Source organism: Mustela erminea, chromosome 18, assembly GCF_009829155.1.
Source record: "Mustela erminea isolate mMusErm1 chromosome 18, mMusErm1.Pri, whole genome shotgun sequence".
NCBI lineage: Eukaryota > Metazoa > Chordata > Mammalia > Carnivora > Mustelidae > Mustela > Mustela erminea.
In genome coordinates, this window is record NC_045631.1 from 2,340,199 (window position 1) to 2,358,294 (window position 18,096).

The 18,096-nt window shown below is 56.4% G+C and overlaps 2 protein-coding genes across 2 annotated transcripts; both read right to left on the reverse strand.

Moving 5' to 3' along the window:
* Positions 1-14: 14 nt before the first annotated feature.
* Positions 15-2,801, reverse strand: SOX15 (SRY-box transcription factor 15). The gene is made up of 2 exons (XM_032322656.1): positions 868-2,801; positions 15-335 (listed from the first exon to the last, which is right to left on the reverse strand). Exons 1-2 carry the CDS (start codon positions 1,398-1,400, stop codon positions 167-169), a joined length of 702 nt encoding a protein of 233 aa, XP_032178547.1. The 5' UTR covers positions 1,401-2,801; the 3' UTR covers positions 15-166.
* Positions 2,802-2,905: 104 nt separating this feature from the next.
* On the reverse strand, positions 2,906-17,158 carry FXR2 (FMR1 autosomal homolog 2). Its single transcript, XM_032322643.1, has 17 exons — positions 16,629-17,158; positions 10,936-10,988; positions 10,484-10,577; positions 9,807-9,878; positions 9,562-9,710; positions 9,218-9,311; positions 8,408-8,524; positions 6,722-6,892; positions 6,461-6,539; positions 5,784-5,893; positions 5,496-5,582; positions 4,969-5,191; positions 4,612-4,809; positions 4,319-4,519; positions 4,129-4,224; positions 3,889-3,989; positions 2,906-3,599 (listed from the first exon to the last, which is right to left on the reverse strand). The coding sequence occupies exons 1-17, from the start codon at positions 16,707-16,709 to the stop codon at positions 3,504-3,506; spliced, it is 2,022 nt and encodes a 673-aa protein (XP_032178534.1). The 5' UTR covers positions 16,710-17,158; the 3' UTR covers positions 2,906-3,503.
* Between the last annotated feature and the right edge of the window lie 938 nt (positions 17,159-18,096).

The window sequence follows — 18,096 nt, forward strand, 5'->3', positions numbered from 1 at the left end:
GGTGGCAGCGCAGATGGGGACCACAGCACAGGCCTCCTCTGAACTGGGGTCCAACAGAGTTCTAAAGGAGGGTTTGCAGCTTGGGGTGGGGGTGGGAGGTTCTGGGTGAAGACAGAGGAGGAGGGGGAGGAAGGGGCCCTTCCTGGGAGGTCCGTGTCCACCAGGGTTAGAGGTGGGTCAGGGGCAGGGGGGACCCCGACAGGGGAGGGTTGTACGGAGTGGGAGAGCCTGGGGGTAGGTAGGGGTTGTAGTGGGGGAGCAGCTCTCCCTGGAGCCGGGGGTTACTCTGAGGGAGGGAGCACGGTGAGGTCGTCTCTGGTTTACAGTGGGAAGAGCTGCGGAGAGAGAGACACCGGGGTTAGAGCCTGTTCCAAGCTGGGAGGGGCCGGCAGGGCCCCCCACTCAGAGGTTGGGGGGCTGGACCAGTTCTGACCAACATAGGTATAAGGCCCCGGCTGTCCGGGCCCCACTGGATGGGGCCATCTGGAGCAGACCCTGGGACAGCTTGAGAACAGTGGCGCGGCCCTGTCGGGGCACGCTCTGGAGGGCCAGCTTGCGTGCTGCGCCTGTTTTCCTCTTTTGGGGCGGGAGGCCAAGAAGGGGCAGAGCTGGGCCTGGCCTCTCCTTGCCCCGCGGGCAGGGAGAGGAAGCCGGGTCACAGGAGGGCCAGAAGCAGGGAGGAAACGGGAAATTCAGGTAACTAGAAACAGGATCACATCCTGGGGGCCGGCACTGCGGGGCCGGGATGGAAACCCAGGGCCACCACAGCGCTCCCAGACCAGAGCGGCACTGGGGCATCCTCCCAGCTGGCTTCCCCCGCCCCCTGAATGGCCCCTGCCCTTCCTCAGCCCGCTCCCACGTGCTCACCCGTATCCGCCGGGCAGGTAGGCTGTGGAGTAGTTGGGCGGCTGGTACCCAAAGCCTCTGCTCCCCTGGGTGGTCGCGAACCCGGGGCCCCAAACCGGCCCGCCAGCAGCCACGCTGCCGCTCCCCGCGCCGAAGTGGGGCGCCCCGGCGCCGGAGCTCTTGGCCTTGCGCCGAGGCCGGTACTTGTAGTCGGGGTAGTCGCGCAGGTGCCGGGCGCGCAGCCGCTTGGCCTCTTCCACGAAGGGCCGCTTCTCGTCCTCGCCCAGCAGCTTCCACTGCGCGCCCAGGCGCTTGGAGATCTCCGAGTTGTGCATCTTCGGGTTCTGCTGCGCCATCTGGCGGCGCTGCGCGGAGCTCCACACCATGAACGCGTTCATGGGCCGCTTCACCTTCTCCAGGGGGAGCCCCCCGGAGACTCCTGGGCTCCCGGCGCCCTCCCGCTCCTGGCAGCCCGAGGGCGAGTTGGCAGGAGCCGCGGGGGCAGGAGGCTGCAGGCTCCAGACCTGGTCGTGGGGAGGGCCGGGAAGCGCCATGGGGGCGTGGGGCGGGGTGAGGAGGGAAGCCTCGAGAGGGCGTCCCGCGCGCCCTCCCTTCCGAAGCGCAACGTCGGTACCCAAACCCGGGGTCCTTAAAATGCAAGTGTCTTCCTAGTCTCGAGTCGTTCCAGAGGAACTCGTCTCCCTAAAAAGTAGCGTCGTCCCCAAGTTCAGAGTCCTGATAATGGAGCCCCTGCTCCCAACCAATGAGGTGCACCTGGGAAAGCCGGCGCTCGACCCGCCGCCGGGCACCCCGCAAGGAGCAGGCTGCGCGCTCCGCTCCCGACGCCGCGAGGCGTCCGCCCCAGCCCGCCTGCCGCCGCGGCGCGCCCGGCCTCCGAGCGTCCCGAGCAGTCCCGGGCCCGGACGCCACCGCCACTCTCACCTGCCCTCTACGTCTGTGGCTGGCGGGTGGGCCAGACCCGGGAACGGCTTTTAACCAGACTCCTCCCCACTCCCTCCCCGCAGACCGCGCCTCCTTAAGGGCGCCAACGTCCCCCTCCCTCGGGCAAACCCAGGTGTCCTGTTCTTCCCAGCCCCCAACACTCCCCTCGGGGCACCACGCCCCCTCCCCACCCAAGACCCAGATGTCAAGCCATCCAGCCCCAGGAGCGCTGCACGCCTTCCCCTCCCTGCTGCAGCTCGGGCAATTTAAAGTCAATTTCTCCGCACAATGGGATGGGGCACAGGGGAATCAAAAGCCCTCAGGGTCCCAATTGAGCGAGGAGGAAGTTGGGAACACCTCACCCCCTACCCCAAACCCTTTTCTTGTGCCTATTGCTCCTTAAAGCCCTGACCTGCCCCTGGGCCCACACTGTCTGGAGGTAGGCCGGTTCGGTTTCCTGAGTCATCCCAGCAGGTGCTCAGGTGGTGACTCAACCTGGGGTCCAGGTGAGCAGACTTAAGCCATCCCAACGCTAAACCCCAAGCCTCGGTTTCTTCCCTCGGGGTGCCCTCTGCAAACGTGAGTCTGAGGACAGGGAGCCCCAGGCCCCCGGACAACCCCCCACCACCACCCCCCGGAGCAAGGGGTCATTGGTGTGGATCCCTGAGAATGAGCCTAGACCCAAAGCCTGGACCCAGAGCGGAGGGCCGGCCCCTGAGCCTCAGAGGGTCTCGAGGGAGCCAGGCTCCCCACTCTGCCCCAGGCCTCGGTAATCGGATTAGGCAGCCTGGCCTTGGCTCTCAGCCCTTCTGGGAACAGGCTCCAGCTCCTGCTTGAGCACCCCGCAGCAGCCCTACCTAGCCTGCCGTGACTCAGGGGAGAGGAGCGGCCCGCTCCCTCTACCAGCACACCCGGGGGAGGGGAGAAGCACCACAACAGGCCACAAGCCATTGGGCTCCAGACTAGAAAGGGACCTGGGCCTGGGAGACAGGAATGCCAGGAATTCCCAGAAGAAAAAGCAAAGCAGGTGGGGATAGAGGAAACGAGGCCCGGGCAGGTCCATTGGAGAGAAACTAACAGACCCAGCTGGGGACAGGAAGGTACAAGGAACCACAGAGCCATTTGGATTTTTTTATTCTCTTTTTAAATACTGTACAGTGAAAAATAAATACGCCTTCTCATCCACCAGACAAGGTTGGTCCCCCCTCCCCTGGGGGACCTTGTCACCCCCCTTCATACACACCCCTGGTTCTACTCCAAAACCTTCCCCATGCCTCCCACCCACTCATACCCTTACTATCCCCGTCTTCCACAGTGATGAGGCCCCAGAGATGGGGGGTACAGGATGGGAGGAGGGATAGCAGGGGAGCCCCCCTGAACTGTCGAATCTGGGTGGGTCGAGGAGCACCCCGCACCAGCAGGCGGAGGACGGGGGTGTTCAGAGAGATCGGGGCGTTAGAGGATAAAGGCACATCCAGTCTGATGGGGAAGGAGAGGCTCCCCTCACCCTGGGGGTAGGGCGGACAAGAGGGAGGGGGTATGACCCTGTTACACACCCCTCCACTAGCTCCTGGAGGTTGAGGGGGACCCAAGCTGCTGTGCCACCCCCCTCCCCCCTAGATAGAGCAGCTCCAGCGCAGGTCGGTCGGGCCTGTGAGGGCCACGGTGTGGGGCAGCAAGCGAGACGGAGAAGGGAGGGATGCGGGCCAGAGGTTTTATGAAACCCCGTTCACCAAACTACCCAACTCCAGGGGCGCAGAGAGCTCCCCATTCTCTGAGGGGCCCTTAGGAAGCTTGCTGACAGAGTCGCCCTGAGGGGAAGTGGGAAAGAAAAAAGGAGAGGAAGCGGGAAGCCGGTCAGTAGAAATCCAGGCGGTGCCCCCCCATCCTAGTGCTCCTGGCGCCCCGGGGGCTGGTTCCGGGACTCTAGCGACTCTCAGAGGAACTCAGGAAGTCAGAGCCAAACCTCCCTCTGTCCTACCACATCTTCCCTATTCCACAGGCGGCCTAAACGCCATCAGACATGGGCTCCTCCACGAGTACCCTGCGCGCCTGCCCCAGGAGGAAAGCGCAGCGGGTACGGGCACCCTGCCTGCCTACCTTCTGTCCCGAAATAGAGTCCTCTGAGGGCTTGCTGCGTTCCAGGGGGGGGCGCTGGCGGCTCTGAGACTCTGCTCGGGAGATGTAGTCAGCCACGGTCACTGCGGAAGGCAAAGGACCCAGGTTTCAGAAGGAAGCGGGTTTCCAGCTCTTAGACGCCCGCTAAGCCCTAAGCCCTGGCAGAAAGCACCCCGTTCCCTCTGCCCTGGGTAAGGACACGGGCACCCGGCGTTCGCTGACCTGGCTGACGGTCCCCACTGATGGAACCATCAGTCCGGTTCCCACGGTTACGGCGGCGGCGGCTCCGGTTCCGACGCTGGGGTCTCGAGTCATCTTCTGTGGGGCAGAGAAAACCCAAGAGGTGCATCTCATCTCCCATACCTCAATTCCTGCCGGGCTCGACCTCTCTAGACCCAGGCACAGCCCTTACCCAGGCCATTTTCCGTCATGCTGGGCCCGTCGGATTCCAGACCTCCATCCATGACAGTCCGGTCCTCATCGGTACGGCGGCGGCGGGAGCGGCGGCGCCTGGCACTGGCTGGGGGGGGTTCCCCAGGCTCTGAGTCAACTGGGGGCTCTGGTTCAGAGGTGTCCAATAGGCTGTAGGGATTACTGTCGGGATCTTTCAGCACTGGTCGGAGGAAGATGAGACGGTGGTTATGGGGCGTCCGCCGTCCCTCCTCCTGGCCCGCACCCGCACCCCCAGCTGTCCCACGCTGGCACCTGAACTGATAGACGAAGTGTTGTATCTTGTGGCAGGCCGGGGGGCAGCTGGGGGTCCCCTACCCCGGCCCCCGATCGGCCGCCTCCGGCTTTCTTCTCCCCGGGTTGGGGGGTCCCGGTCACCTGGCCCAGCTCGGCTGGGCTCCTCCCTCTTCTCCGATTCAGTCTCAGAAGCTGTGGATGGTTCCGAGCTGGGGCCTGAAGGACACAGTGGGCTTCAGTCGGGGACCCTCGCCCCTGCTCAGGATCCATCCCGCAGCCACTCCCACCTTCAACGTGTCTTGTCACCCTGTCCTCGAGATTCCACCAGGCCTGTAACGCCCCCCCATCCCCCCTGCAAGGCCCGCAGCCTCTTACCATAGGCAGGACCACCCGTCCTCCGGCCCCGGCCTCGGCCCCCGTAGCTGCCCCCATAGGTCCGGGTAGCGTGGAGGGAGGAGGAAGAGCTCTCGTCGGTGGTGTACCCGGCCTTGTCACTGCCGCCGCCACCCCGCCCGCTCCCGGGAGGGCGGAAGCCCAGTCCTATCTGCCTGAGCTGCTCATCGATCTGGAGCCTCTCCAGGCGAAGCTGCTCCACCTCCTGGGCGGGCAAGGATGGAGAGAGGGACCAGAGGAGTGACTAGACCCGCGGACAGCCTCCCTCACGCCTGATTCACCCTGACCGCCCCCAGCGACCTAAACTCTTAGGAACGTGACAAAGACGTGGGCTGAACAAGGAACATTACGGGACCCAACCCCACAGCCCCAAATCCCTGCTCCGAGGTTTCCGCTGTCCTCAGAGGCAAGCGGGGCACCACCGTCCTAACCCTGCCCACCAGCGGCCTCGGCCTCCTCGCTGCACCCAGACCCTCCTCCCCACCCCCGGCCCCCGGCCCCCTGGGTACCTGCAGGTAGGAGAGATGGTACTCTAGCAGGGCCTGGGCGTTGCTGATGCTCTCCCGGGTGCCCACGAATATGAAGGGAACCATCCCCTGCAGAGGAGAGAGGGTGCAGGGTCAGCAGGACAGTCCCGCCCAGTACCAACCCTACCCCGTCTCCTACAGAAACTCCCTCAGGGGCATCATTTTGGGCTCTGTGCCTCCCATCCCCCACACCCCGGGAGCCCGAAGAGGAGAACCAGAGGACGCTGCCATCTACTTCGGGAAGCAGTCCTCAGAGGCGGTGCCTCGTACCTCCTCCCTGGGATTCTTCTTGTCATTGTCACCTTCTACTCGAACCCTCACCACACCAGATTTATCCACAATCTCCTGGATCACTTTCCCGTTCTTTCCAATCACTTTGCCTGAGTGGGTAAAGGAGGAATTAGGTTTTTGGTCTTTTTTTTTTTTTTTTTTAAGAAAAAAAGAGTAAAAACAGGGGCGCCTGGGTGGCTCAGTTGGTTAAAGCCTCTGCCTTCAGCTCAGGTCATGATCCCAGGGTTCTGGATCGAGCCCTCCATGGGGCTCTCTGCTCAGCAGGGAGCCTGCTTCCTCCTCTCTCTGCCTGCCTCTCTGCCTGCTTATGACCTGTCTGTCAAACAAATAAATAAAATCTTAAAAAAAAAAAAAGAAAAAGAAAAAGAAAGAAACTAAACAACAACCAAAAAAAAAAAAAAAAAGTAAAAATAAATAAGATAAACAGTCTTCCAGCTCCTACACCCGGATTCTGTTTAATTGTTCTCCTTCTAGGCTTCTGCTGAGTTCTCAAGACAAAATACTACAATCCCCAGAAATCTGTTCTTCCATTTTTGTCACTCTTCTGACAGACTGTCTGCTCCATCCTCGTGAGACTGGAAGGCCCCCGGGGGGCGCCGAGCCCACCACACTGGTCCTGCCGTGCTCTCTCCTGGGTGTACACACCCACGACTCACCAACAAGGTTCCTGGGCACTTGCACAGAGTCCTCTGAAAACTCCAGGTAGCTCCGGGCCTGTCGGCACGCCTCGGGAGTCTACGAGGGGAGGAGACAGGGGCTGTTACTCAGCCCCTGACCTTCCTGCCGCTCTCTGCCTTTGGGAAAGTGTGCTGCCACCAAAGTCAGGGAGGTCCCCGGGACATGGACATTGTCTCCACTGAGCGCTTGCCCCTCTGTAACATCCCAAGGGCCCACAACCACGGCTATCTTTCGCTGACCTCCCCATAGATGCGGAAAGTGCAGGTCTCTTCGCCCAGCTCGATGGCGGTCACCCCAGGTACTTTTCGGGCCTGCTGGATGTTGGCACCGTGAGTCCCGATGGCCAGTCCCATCAGGTCCTCTCGCACGGTGAACTCCTCCTGGAAGGCGGCCGCCAACTGCTTACTTGTCTGAAAGGAAAAGGCACGGCAGGGTTCCCTGTGGCGGATTCCCAGACACCTGGCCCGGGCACCCGACCCTCTGCAGGACCTCAAGGAGAGAAAAATGTGTGGAACTGAGCCAGAACCATCCCAGATCCACTGACCACCAGGACCAGTGTGGAGGACTCCGGAACCGTTCATTCCACCCCTACCTGCCCAACACCCATGGCTTGGCGGGGAGAAGAGGTACGTAAGGGCGGAGTTTGGGCCGATGTTCTGGATGTGGCTCTAACCCAACCTGGTTATGGGATCCAGAACACAGCACACTCTCAGGGTTTCTATTCTGTCCTCTGCTACACGGTTACGCCTAACTGACCACACACCCCAGACTCTCAGGAGATTAAATAAGGTTGTAATCAATTAGAATTAAGTAAGATGTGAAATGCCCTTTCACAAAGTAAATGCAAGAGTAAAGAACCAGGATTACTTGAACCAAACTCGTATCAACTCCCAAAAGAGTAAGCAGGAAGCAAGGGGCTGAGAAAAGCATGAAAGGAGCCACGCAATGGCACGCCGCTGCTTCATTTCCACAGCGAGGCGCTGTGGAATACAACCAGGTCCCAGGCGATCTGAAGTCTATTTTGATCACCAGGGAACCAAAGCAGACATACTGTGTACCATCTTGGGGTAAGGGTGAATTTTTAACTGCCAATGTCCTGAGAAGTAGTGTCCTGGAGAAGGAAAGATTGCCATGGTCCACCATCTCCACAGACTCAGAGAAAAGCCCACCCCCCTTCCCCCCCGCAGATCAGGTCTCTGAATGAACAGATATGGATGACGCACACGCACCCTACTAGCATGGGACAGTACGGCACCTAGGGAAAGGGGATCTGACCTTCCTAAGGTATCAGAACTCAGAAAGGCCTTGGAGAAATGTTCTGGTCTAACTACCTCATTGTCACAGAGATAAAGCTGAGTGGAATCAAATGATCTGCCAAAGCAAGATTTGGGATTTCATGTCCAGTGGTCTTTCCAGCATATAAACAGTTCTTAAATATACGCCGCCAAAGCGGTTTGATTCAGAGGTGACGTGCGGAGGGGTAATTTGGGGGAGATGACCTGGGGGGGTGGTGATCTGGGGAGATGACATGGAGGAGGTGACCTGGGGCGGGGGATGACTGAGGGAGGTAACCTGCGGGGGGTGACCTGGGGGAGGCCACCACCGGTCAGGACCACCCCCTCATCTTCTACTTCTAGAGAGCGGCCCTGGTGGACCTGTTTTAGCCACCACGCTTTCAAGTAGACTTTCCCTTGATCAAAGGGCGCCGTGGTTAAGAACAGAGTCTGAAAACAACCGTACTACTACTAGAACCTGACGGAGCCTGGCATCTGGAGGAGTCTGGGATCAAACAGCAGACCCAGCTTTAATGGCCCAGAAAGACCTTCGTCTTTTTGTTCTGGGGACACAAGAGCCGGGGTGGCAGAGTGGGATGGGCAGGGGTGACAACAGCACCGTTCAGCAGCAGCAGTGCGGCCCAGGCTCACCTCCAGATGCTTGGTGGCTTCTTCGTTGCGCGACATGAGCAGCAGCTTGGTGCGCAGGCTCCGGAAATGCATGTCCCCCAGCAGGGACGCCCGCTTCACAGGCGCTTCTGTGGTCGACTGGGGAGAAACCAATGGAAAAGTCATTCAAACGGACTTGGAGGGGCGCCTGGGTGGCTCAGTGGGTTAAAGCCTCTGCCTTCAGCTCAGGTCATGATCCCAGGGTCCTGGGATCAAGCCCCACATCGGGCTCTCTGCTCAGCAGGGAGCCTGCTTCCTCCTCTCTCTGACTGCCTCTCTGCCTACTTGTAATCTCTGTCTGTCAAATAAATAAATAAAATATTTTAAAAATAAATAAATAAATAAATAAATAAATAAATAAAACAAAAACGGACTTGGAACACACACCAGGGAAGGGTGGGAGCTGGGAATCAGGACGCCTGAGTCTCTGGGAGAGGACAGGGGTTAAGAAACAAAATGAAAAAAGAGGAAAATCGTCTTCAGTCTCACAAGGCCCCACTATCTGGGCACCTAAGGGAAGGGATTTTAGAGGGGAGAACTGTACAGTGTATCTCCTGAGAGTCCAAATACACACGCAAGGCCCGGCCCAGACTGTGCTACGGTGGCCAGACTAAGAAACGAACAAAGGCCAGTCAGGGTGCGACCCGGGCCCGCAGGGTCAGAAGCCGTAGAAGACTTCTTTGACAAACAGAAGCACACCTGAGCTCCTTCCGTTCTACAAAGGAGTTCAAAGGGGAGAAGGAAAAAAGCACTGAAGGGGTTTACGTGCAAGTCAGGCACCAGGCAACTCACCAGGATGAAGAGCTCACTATTCGTGATGTTGAGAAAGATGCAGTTGGCTCCCAACGCTTTCTTGAACTCTTTGTGGACGTTTTCGTTGGAGCAGCTGCGGAGAAAGAAGGGTGCTCAGAGGCACAGTGCGGAGTGCGGGGAGAGGTTCACAGGAGAGACAGGGACAAGGAAAAGAGAGAACAAGAAGGATCGCAGTGAGAGAACAGGGATGAAGAAAGCTGGGAGCCAGCAGGGCTTTGGAGGCCCAAGGGAACAGGAGGGAAGACGGACACTAGGAGTGGGGCCCGGGAGAAGGGCAGATGGGCAGACCGCCAAGGGGCCCCGCCCCGACATCCCTAACTCACGCCTCTCTGAGATCCTCGGGCACAGCCATGGTGACCTTGAAGAAGCTGCCTTTGGTTGCGAGAGGATTGGGATTCACTGGCCGAAGCCGTTCCAGGGTGACAATCTCATTGTAAGTGGCATCGCAGGCAGCGTATTCGATGACATAGAACTGGCAGAAAGAAAGAATGGAAGAAACAAGTGTGGATGACCTGAGCGTCGGCCTCCCGCCTTCCGGTGACAACGACACGCGCGTCCCATCACTCACATCGCCCTTCATCATTCGCACCCGGGCCAGCCACCAGCCGCACGGTTCTTGCTCGTTGGCTCGAGAATACACCTGACAGCAGAAAGAGAAGAGACGTTGGGTGCCATATCAGAACATCGGAATAAGACAGGCGTTCGGACACTTGGGAGACCCATTACACAGAAACAACGGGAAACTTGAGAAAAGAGCTGACTGAAAGGCAGAGGGTGCGGTCACCGGAGACTGAGGGAAAGTGACTGCCCTGAAATGGGGAAGCTCCCAACAGTTCAACCACCACAGTGACCGACGGGGAAGCGGGGTACTTCTCCTGCAAGCCTACCAGGCCAGGCGCAGCAGCTTAGCACGGGAAGGAAGGAGAATAAACCAACCAGCAGGGAGCCTAGGACACTAGTATCAGGGCGAGAGAGATGCAGAATCCTGGGAAAAGTGACATTTCTAAAGGGCAAAGCACAGGGAGCCCTGGGTGGCTCTGTTGGTTGAGCAACTGCCTTTGGCTCAGGTCATGACCCTGGAGTCCCCGAAGCGACAGCATCGGGATCTCTGCTCAGCGAGAGTCGGCTTCTCCTTCTGAGCCTCCCCCCTCCCTCTCATTCTCTCTCTCAAATAAATAAAACCTTTAAAAAATAAGTAAAAATGAAAAAAAAAAAAAAATAAAGGGTGGAACCCGCGGCCCTTACCTCCACTTCATCCCCTTCTGTGATCTCTTTATTATAGTCGGCTGGAGGTGGTAGCCGGACATCCCCGAATGGAATCTGTCTCTCACTCTGCCAGCTGCAGGGGAAACAGTGACACGAAAGCTACTCAGGCTACTGTGGTTGTCCATGTCTTCAGGAAGGGTTACTGCCTCTGCTGGGCAATTCCCACCCGCCCTGGTTTTTAGAGGCTACATTCCAGGCCCTGCCCCAGAGTGGTGTCTTTTCTTTCCCTAGAATCTAACTAAATAGTAGTCAAACATCCCCCACCCTCACCAAATTTCGGCTCGCTCCTCTCCTGGGATCCACGTGAGTTGGCCACCCAAAGCCCTGGCTCTCCCCCACCTATTACATGCCTCATAGGACTCAGCCGCCCCCTCTTCTCCACTCTCCTTCTAGGAACTAGTATGCTGGATTCTCTATTCCCAAGGTCTTACTTGTTTTCAAAGTAGATGGTGACAGAGTCTTCATGGACGTCCTTCACAAAGCCCTAGGACAGATTGTAGAACAAAGTGAAAAACAAAGACAGACAGACAATGACAATTTAACACCATCAAGGGCACAGAGACAGAGACTATTACCTTGAGTTTTAGACAGGGACACAAGCAATCTGAAGACAATGCCAGAAAAACCCATACTGGCTAAAGAGTAAGAATGGACACGGAGGCAGAGACAAAGGAACGATACTGACATGACATGAGAAGTGGCAAAATCCAGAGGAAGATGACACAAATTCAACAGAAGGGGGAAACACCACGTGCCCGAGAACAGCCTGGAAACGGACGGGTCTACTATGGCTCCCACAGGGGCCTCCCTATCTTTCTGCCTGCTGGTGTGCTGAACAACTTGCCAGAGTTCAATTAAAATGCCAGCCACACTCAGCAAGGCTAAGAATATCCCATGAGAGTGCGAGGCCGTCCTGGGACACCTAGAGGACAGCAGGATCCGCGGAGAGAGACCAGGGTCTAGCTCCCCAGTGGCAGCAAGAGGCCTCAGCAAACCTGGGCCTTCGTGGGTCCTACAGAAGTACTCAGAGCACTGATGACATTCAAAGCGATAACCACGATTTACAGAAGGGAAAGTCAGGACTTGGTAGATGTGAGAGTTCTTAATGCTAGACTAGGACACACTATTATGAATCTGAAAAAGATAAAAGAACCCCCAATTCAGAGGACATGAGAAAGGAACAAGGATGCCTGCATAGCCGGTCCGGCTCTTACTATGTCCTCATTGAAGAAGCCAAAGTTATGGGCTCAGCTGTGCTCCTAATTTTTCTACCTTCTCTAATCCTCACACACTCAAATTTAGGGATTGCTAATTCTGAAAGTCCAAGTTATCAATTTGTTCTTTTACAACTGAGCTTTTGGCATCCTAGGTAAGAAATCTTTGCCTAATCCAACCCCACAAAGCTCTCTCCTATTTCTTCCTCTACAAGTTTCATAGTTTTTATTTTACATTTAGGTCTACGATCCGCTTTGATTTAAATTTTGTACGTGGTGCAAGAAACGATCAGAGCTCATTTTTTTACCCGCGGATAGCCAGCCTGAGCACCACTTGTTCAAAAGACTACCCTGACTCTACCGAATTGCCTTTTCACTTCTGTCAAAACCCGGGAAGCACAAATTATTGTATTACTGACAAAAAGCAGATCGGCGGCTGACAGGACTTTTGGGAGTGACGGAACTATCTTGACTGTGATGATGGTATGACACAGCTACAGAGATATGTAGACAGGGATCTGTGTCAAAAACGTAACAAATCATACTCTGAACACTCTTCTTCATTGTTTCTATCTCAAAGCTGTTAACAAAAAACGAGGGGTTAGGGCGCCTGGGTGACTCCATGGGCTGAAAGTCTGACTCTTGATTTTGGCTTCGGTCATGATCTCAGGGTTGTGTGGAGCCGAGTGCTGGGCTCCAGGCTCCGAGGGGAGTCTGCTCGGGAGGGACTCTCTCTCTCTCAGCCCTATCAAATAAATAAATCTTTAAAATGAAAAAAATTGGTGGGGCGCCTGGGTGGCTCAGCGGGTTAAAGCGTCTGCCTTCAGCTCAGGTCATGATCCCAGGGTCCTGGGATCGAGCCCCACATCGGGTTCTCTGCTCAGCGGGAAGCCTGCTTCCCCCTCTCTCTCTGCCTGCCTCTCTGCCTACTTGTGATCTCTGTCAAATAAATAAATAAAATCTTAAAAAATAAAATGAAAAAAATTGGTGTTTCAAAAGGCTAACACACAAGAACTCTTCCTGAGCTCAGCCGCTAGGCACAACAGCTGAGCTTGGGAGAAGAAACACAGAAAACGCAGGCCTGCATCATTCTCATCCCAACCAACTGGTCAAAGGTGGGTTTACTACACCGCTGTTTCCTTGCAGTGGGAAAATCTAAACCCAAATTTTACTCTTGATACCAACGGGCGATCCTTCTTTTCTTTCGGGATCAGATCTCGTTCTGGTCCCTTGCTATGCAGACCTTTACTGTGGCCCAAGGTGCCTGGCCTCCTCCTCAGCCAATGCTTCCCCTTCCTCTGCCACTCCCCAGGTTTTCTCCGCTCTCAGTTCCCTGCACCCCGGCCGTGCCTACTACTCCACACACAAGTCTCCCAAAGCACTTTTATCCCTCACTAGTTGCCCGAGTCCTTCTTCTCTTTTAGGTTCTTCTCTTAGCTCCTTCTTCGGCATCTTCCTCCTTCTTCCTGTAACCTTGAACATGGCATCCCTTTCCTCATTACTCCCTTTTTGAGGGTCTGTCTGGACTTCCAGAAACATCTCAACCAGCCTCTTCCGCTGACTCTATCCAATTCTTTCCCCCAAATGTCAATCTCCAAAGTAGAAAAAGAGTCTGAGTTAGCTATTCTCAAAACGTTTCAGGGATGAGATAAAAGGAGTGGAAGAGATAGAAGAAAATCTTGTCTGTTCCTTGGCGAAGAGATTCCCGTCCCTGGACCCGCCCCTCACAGAGGATGTGCCCCAGGCTCTGATCCAGCTCTCCCCCAACATGCCAGGGTTGGCCCTCGGGCGGAGCGAGCAATAACACCCCGTTTTTGTTTTTGTTTTCAGCTCCCATGATCCATCCCCAAGGCAGAAATGCAGAGCTCGGAATAGAGTCTTCCCTCCCATTACTCAGCAGTTCAACCAAAAGCCACACACTCTTAGACTTCTCAGGTCTTTTCCCTTCACATGTTCTCCAGAACAAGCTTTCTCCTCAACGTCGTATTCCCATCTAGTCTCCGCTCCTTAACCTCACCCACATCACCCGTGTTTTCCCTCCAAAGACACCAGGGGTAGAACGTGAGTCCACACTCAACAAGGGGACAGGCAGGTGAGGCCAGGGGCAGGTGAGTCAGTCTCTAGAAAGCCACCGAGATCCAGAGAACGACTCAATTCGGTGGCTGCGGCATATCCTGGCTTTGGCTTATAGGGCCTAGGATCAGAAAGAGAGAGTGGCCCGAGATTTCCAGATACCCACGTAAGAAATTTGTCCCCACCTCTGCCCTATCTTCTAGTCCTGGGCTCTCAAAAGTAGGGAGTTCCAGAAGAAAAGCTGGACGGATCTGGGTAAAAACCAGAGATCGAAAATGAGGATGTTATACTCCTTAAGACAGGAACGGGAATGTGTATCAGTCAAGGTCTACGAAGCCGGATGACTGCGCCCTGAAAGGTGACCAGACACTTGGGAGACTACAACTTGGAGAGTAACACAGTATACCGGCAGAAAAGGAAGCGCTGGTGGGACAGCCACCGGATAATGGAGATGCCAGACCTGCCGTGCGCAGGGCTGTCATGGAAGAGGAGGCACAACACGACCCAATTCTGAGACAGGAGAAGGGGCCTTCCAAAATGTATAGTTCTAGAAGCAACGTAAATACTTCTCGACCCACACCAAAGTTTGCTGAGTCATGAATATTAAATCAGTAGCAAGGTCAGAATGGCTACCTATCTATATGGCACTGAGAGTTGAAGAAAGATTAGTCGAAATTTAGGGATTTATTGTTGTTTTTAACTGAGCCATGAGGCAGAAGTGCTAACGTGCCCACAACACAGAATCCGCATCACCTGGCTTTCCGCTCGACTCCGAACTCTGCTTTCTGATTCAAAGCATCCTGTCCCTAAATCACCCAAGTTTATCCCTGCCAGAGCCCACAGGGGAAAAGGGAAAGATTCAGAGAGATTTTCTGTCAGACACACACACATGGAAAGGGAAACATCTCCCTTCCCATCCACCCCAGGTAATCTGAAGTGGATACCAATCTTTCCCAGCTCTGCTAGTGCCTACGCTTCCTAGAACAAAAGCCAATCTCGTATCTCCATCTCCAACTCAATTTAAGAACCCAGAATTGAGGGGTGGGGCACACCCAGATGAAGGCGAAGATACTGGGGGAAATAGGTCTCAAATCCTACGAGGAAGGGCATTTCAACAAAGGCAACGCCAAGTCTGAAGGAAAAGGATACAAGAGACAAACGTGCTCTATCCGAATCAGAAAGGAATTAGAGACTTTTGCCAAAGAAAACAGAAACGCTAAGGAGGGAGCTAGAAGAAAAAAAGTCTTCTGAGTTAGAAAAGTATGTAGAAAAGAGTGGCCAGGAGCTTCCTCCAGACAGGGAGCAAGGCGGTTCCTGGAGGGTACACAAGTTTTAGGTAAAAACCCGAAGACTTAGGTTGACAGGATAAGTCGAGATAGAGAGATAACGGTTGCCACAGGCGCTGAAGGGAAAGAAATCTGGTGAGGTAAGCCGGGCCTAACTGGAGGCATTTAGGGTGGGTGAAAAATCACTACCCTCTTCTGACCCGCAGAAGCCTTCCACTGCAAGAAGACGAGACCCTTCCAGCAACAGGACTTCATGGGGAAAGAGCTGGAGAAAGTCACCGCCAAGGGCATGAAGGTGGAGAGTCTTTAACAGGAGAAAAGGCCCGAAACGAAGTGGAAGAAAGGGGGCTCTTCTCCCTTGGGATAACGAGATACCCCTGCTCCGGCTCCTCAGGGTAAAATGAGAAGACAAGAATCAGAGAAGTCTCTGCCACGATGCCAGGCCTAAAGTCCAAAGAGGTTCAAAAATAATGACAGCTACACAAAGAAGAATCCCTGAGAGGCAAGAGGGGGATCACCCCGTCTGGCTTCACCCAAATGGGAGACAACGTCCTGGAAAAGGACTTAGGAATACAGGAGGCAGGAGTAGCAGGACTTCTAAGGGACCAAATCCTGGGCAAGGGAAGAGCGGAGGCAGCGATCAGGGACCCTTTGAAGACAGATCCCTTCCTGCGGAGAAAGGTTATCACTCCCGAACGAAGCGAGTTGGCCAGAAGAACTGGAGAAGCGGAAATCCTTCACAGGACCGCCGCCTGTGATCCCCCGATCAGAGATTACAAATGTGGGGCTTACCCTGCTCCAGGGAAGAAGCTACAGGGAGGATCTAAAGACAGCTGAGGTCGCCCCGGGAGAACCGCAGGCCAGCTGGCCGCGGGATAAAGAGGTGAGGTGAGAGACTTGGGAAAAGATGCCACCTTACGGCTAGGAGGCAACTTGACGGCTTGCAACCCAGAGTTGCTGAGGTCAAAGATAGCAAATGTCATAAATGGATTTTGACCGTTTCTCCTTGGGTTAAGAGTAGAGATGTAGCATGGAAGTGGGGTGAGTCTTCCAGAGCTGAGAGGCAGAGGCAGAGGCAGAGCGAGATGAAAAGATCTAATATGGGACGGCCTTCCCAAGGGGGCAATAGGGAAGAATAAAGAGAATTCTCCATGTGCTTGGACCGCGGGGGTGGGGGGGCGTGATTAAGATCTAAGGTCTGTCTTCCACCGGGGAAACAAGAAAAGTCCACGAGAAGCTGGGAAAATGGGGTCTCCCGAGTGGGGGGGTCGGCGGGGGGGGATGCGGACGCTGATCCGAGCACAATAATGCCCCGACGTTCGTTCTCTCCGAGACGGGGTGCAGAGCAGGTGTAACCGGCAGAGGGGCCGGAAATACGAGGAAGGGGGTTCACTTGCAGAGGTCTCCCCAGGAGGACTGCGGGCGGGAGCGGGGTCTGGGGCTCGGGGCGCCAGGACTGGGCTCCAGAAGCGCGATCCCGCCCCACGGCCCCCCTCCCCGACTGGAGCCAGGGGCCGCACACGGGTGTCCCCGGCCGGCGCGCCGCCTCACCTTGTAGAAGGCCCCGTTGGAGCCGCGCACCTCGACGGGCAGTCCCGGCTCCACGTCCCCCCCGGAGGCCAGGCCGCCCATGGCGGCGGCGCCGCCGCCGCCGCCTCCGACTGCCCCGGCGGCGGCTGCAGCGGCGGTCTGAGTCCGGGCCGGGCCAGGCCCCCGGCGTCTCCCCGGGGGAGGAGCCGGAGGGGGAGCCGCGGGGGGCGGGAGCCGGGCCGGCCCCACGGCGGCCCTGCCACAGCCAACGAGCAGGGGGCCGGGGCCGGGCCGCTCCCCGTCCGCCGCCGCCGCCTTGGTCTCCGCCACCGTGAGGGAAACGGCCGCCGCCGCCGCTGCCTTCGTCACCTCAGCTTCCGCCTGCCGCCGCCCCCGCTGCTGCCTCAGTCCCGGGACCCGCTGCTGCCGCTGCCGCTCCACGGCCTCCACCTCCCCCTGCCGCCGCCGCCTACTGCGCAGGCGCACCGGGCACCCGCCCGCCGTGCGCGGGGCCCCGAGGGCCACGGCGCAGGCGTCAAGGCTGGCGACCCAGCTCGCGCTCGCCAGCGCATCAGGGCTTCCACACTCCCTTTCGCTCTCGCGCGCCCCCACCTGGTCGCTTGCTCGCGCCTGCGCAGAACGAGATGCCTACCTTTCTTCGCCGCCCCCCTCCCGCCCACATCTCTTCCTTTCCCCGCCCCACAACACTGAGAGCGGACCAATCGTGCGGAGGGAGGGGCCGAGCCCACTCGGTCGGATTGGATTTCTGCAGCTCCTGGTCAAGCCACACCCACTTCCCCTTCGCCCAGCATCCCTGGGCTGGGGCAAGTTGGGGATGGGCATGCGCTTGGATGACTGCTTGGTCACTTTCCCCACCTTTGTCTTTCTTGGTGCGCACGCTCCAAAGGAAAAAAAAAAAAAAAATTAAAAAAAAGGAGTCTAAAGGCCAAAAAAAAAAAAAAAAAGACAAAGCCTGGGCGCATGCGCCGGGCTTAATCGCTCTCACGCTGGTGTAGAGACTCTTAGGAGCATCTCTAACTCCAGCTGTAGATTTAAGAGCCGAGTTCCTCCCTTGAGAAGTCGGTCGTGCACGCAATGAAGGGTTAAAGGATAATTTCAAGGCGGTACCAAAAAGCAAAGGCAACTTAGATTAGCGCAAGATTTGATGTCCAAATGCCGAGGAAATTCAAAATAGGAAAAAATGTGGAGTAAGAGGGTAGTAGAGGGAAAAACTCCGGATTCCCGAACTAAGAACTTGGGTTGTAGAGATGAATATAAAAGTAGCACAGAAATTAGAACCGTGTTGTGCATTTAGTCACTTAGCAAGTCACTGCGTTTCCAGTGGCTGTGTGCTAAGCGCTAGGGATGTAAAGACACGATGTCAAAACAAGGATTTTATAATGCCTCGGCAAGGAGGGGACAAGCAAGTTAAACCAACTCACAAGTAAGTGCACAGGGTTGGACTGAAGGTGCGATAGAGATAAGGACT

Excerpts from the sequence above, each read along its gene's own strand:
- FXR2 (XM_032322643.1), bottom strand. The coding sequence starts at position 16,709 with ATGGGCGGCCTGGCCTCCGGGGGGGACGTGGAGCCGGGACTGCCCGTC. Across the intron at positions 5,192-5,495 it reads ACCATCTCTCCTACCTGCAG|GAGGTGGAGCAGCTTCGCCT; the intron begins GTACCCAGGGGG and ends TTGCCCGCCCAG. Across the intron at positions 4,810-4,968 it reads GACGGGTGGTCCTGCCTATG|GCCCCAGCTCGGAACCATCC; the intron begins GTAAGAGGCTGC and ends TGTGTCCTTCAG.
- SOX15 (XM_032322656.1), bottom strand. The coding sequence starts at position 1,400 with ATGGCGCTTCCCGGCCCTCCCCACGACCAGGTCTGGAGCCTGCAGCCT. Across the intron at positions 336-867 it reads TACCTGCCCGGCGGATACGG|CTCTTCCCACTGTAAACCAG; the intron begins GTGAGCACGTGG and ends CTCTCTCCGCAG.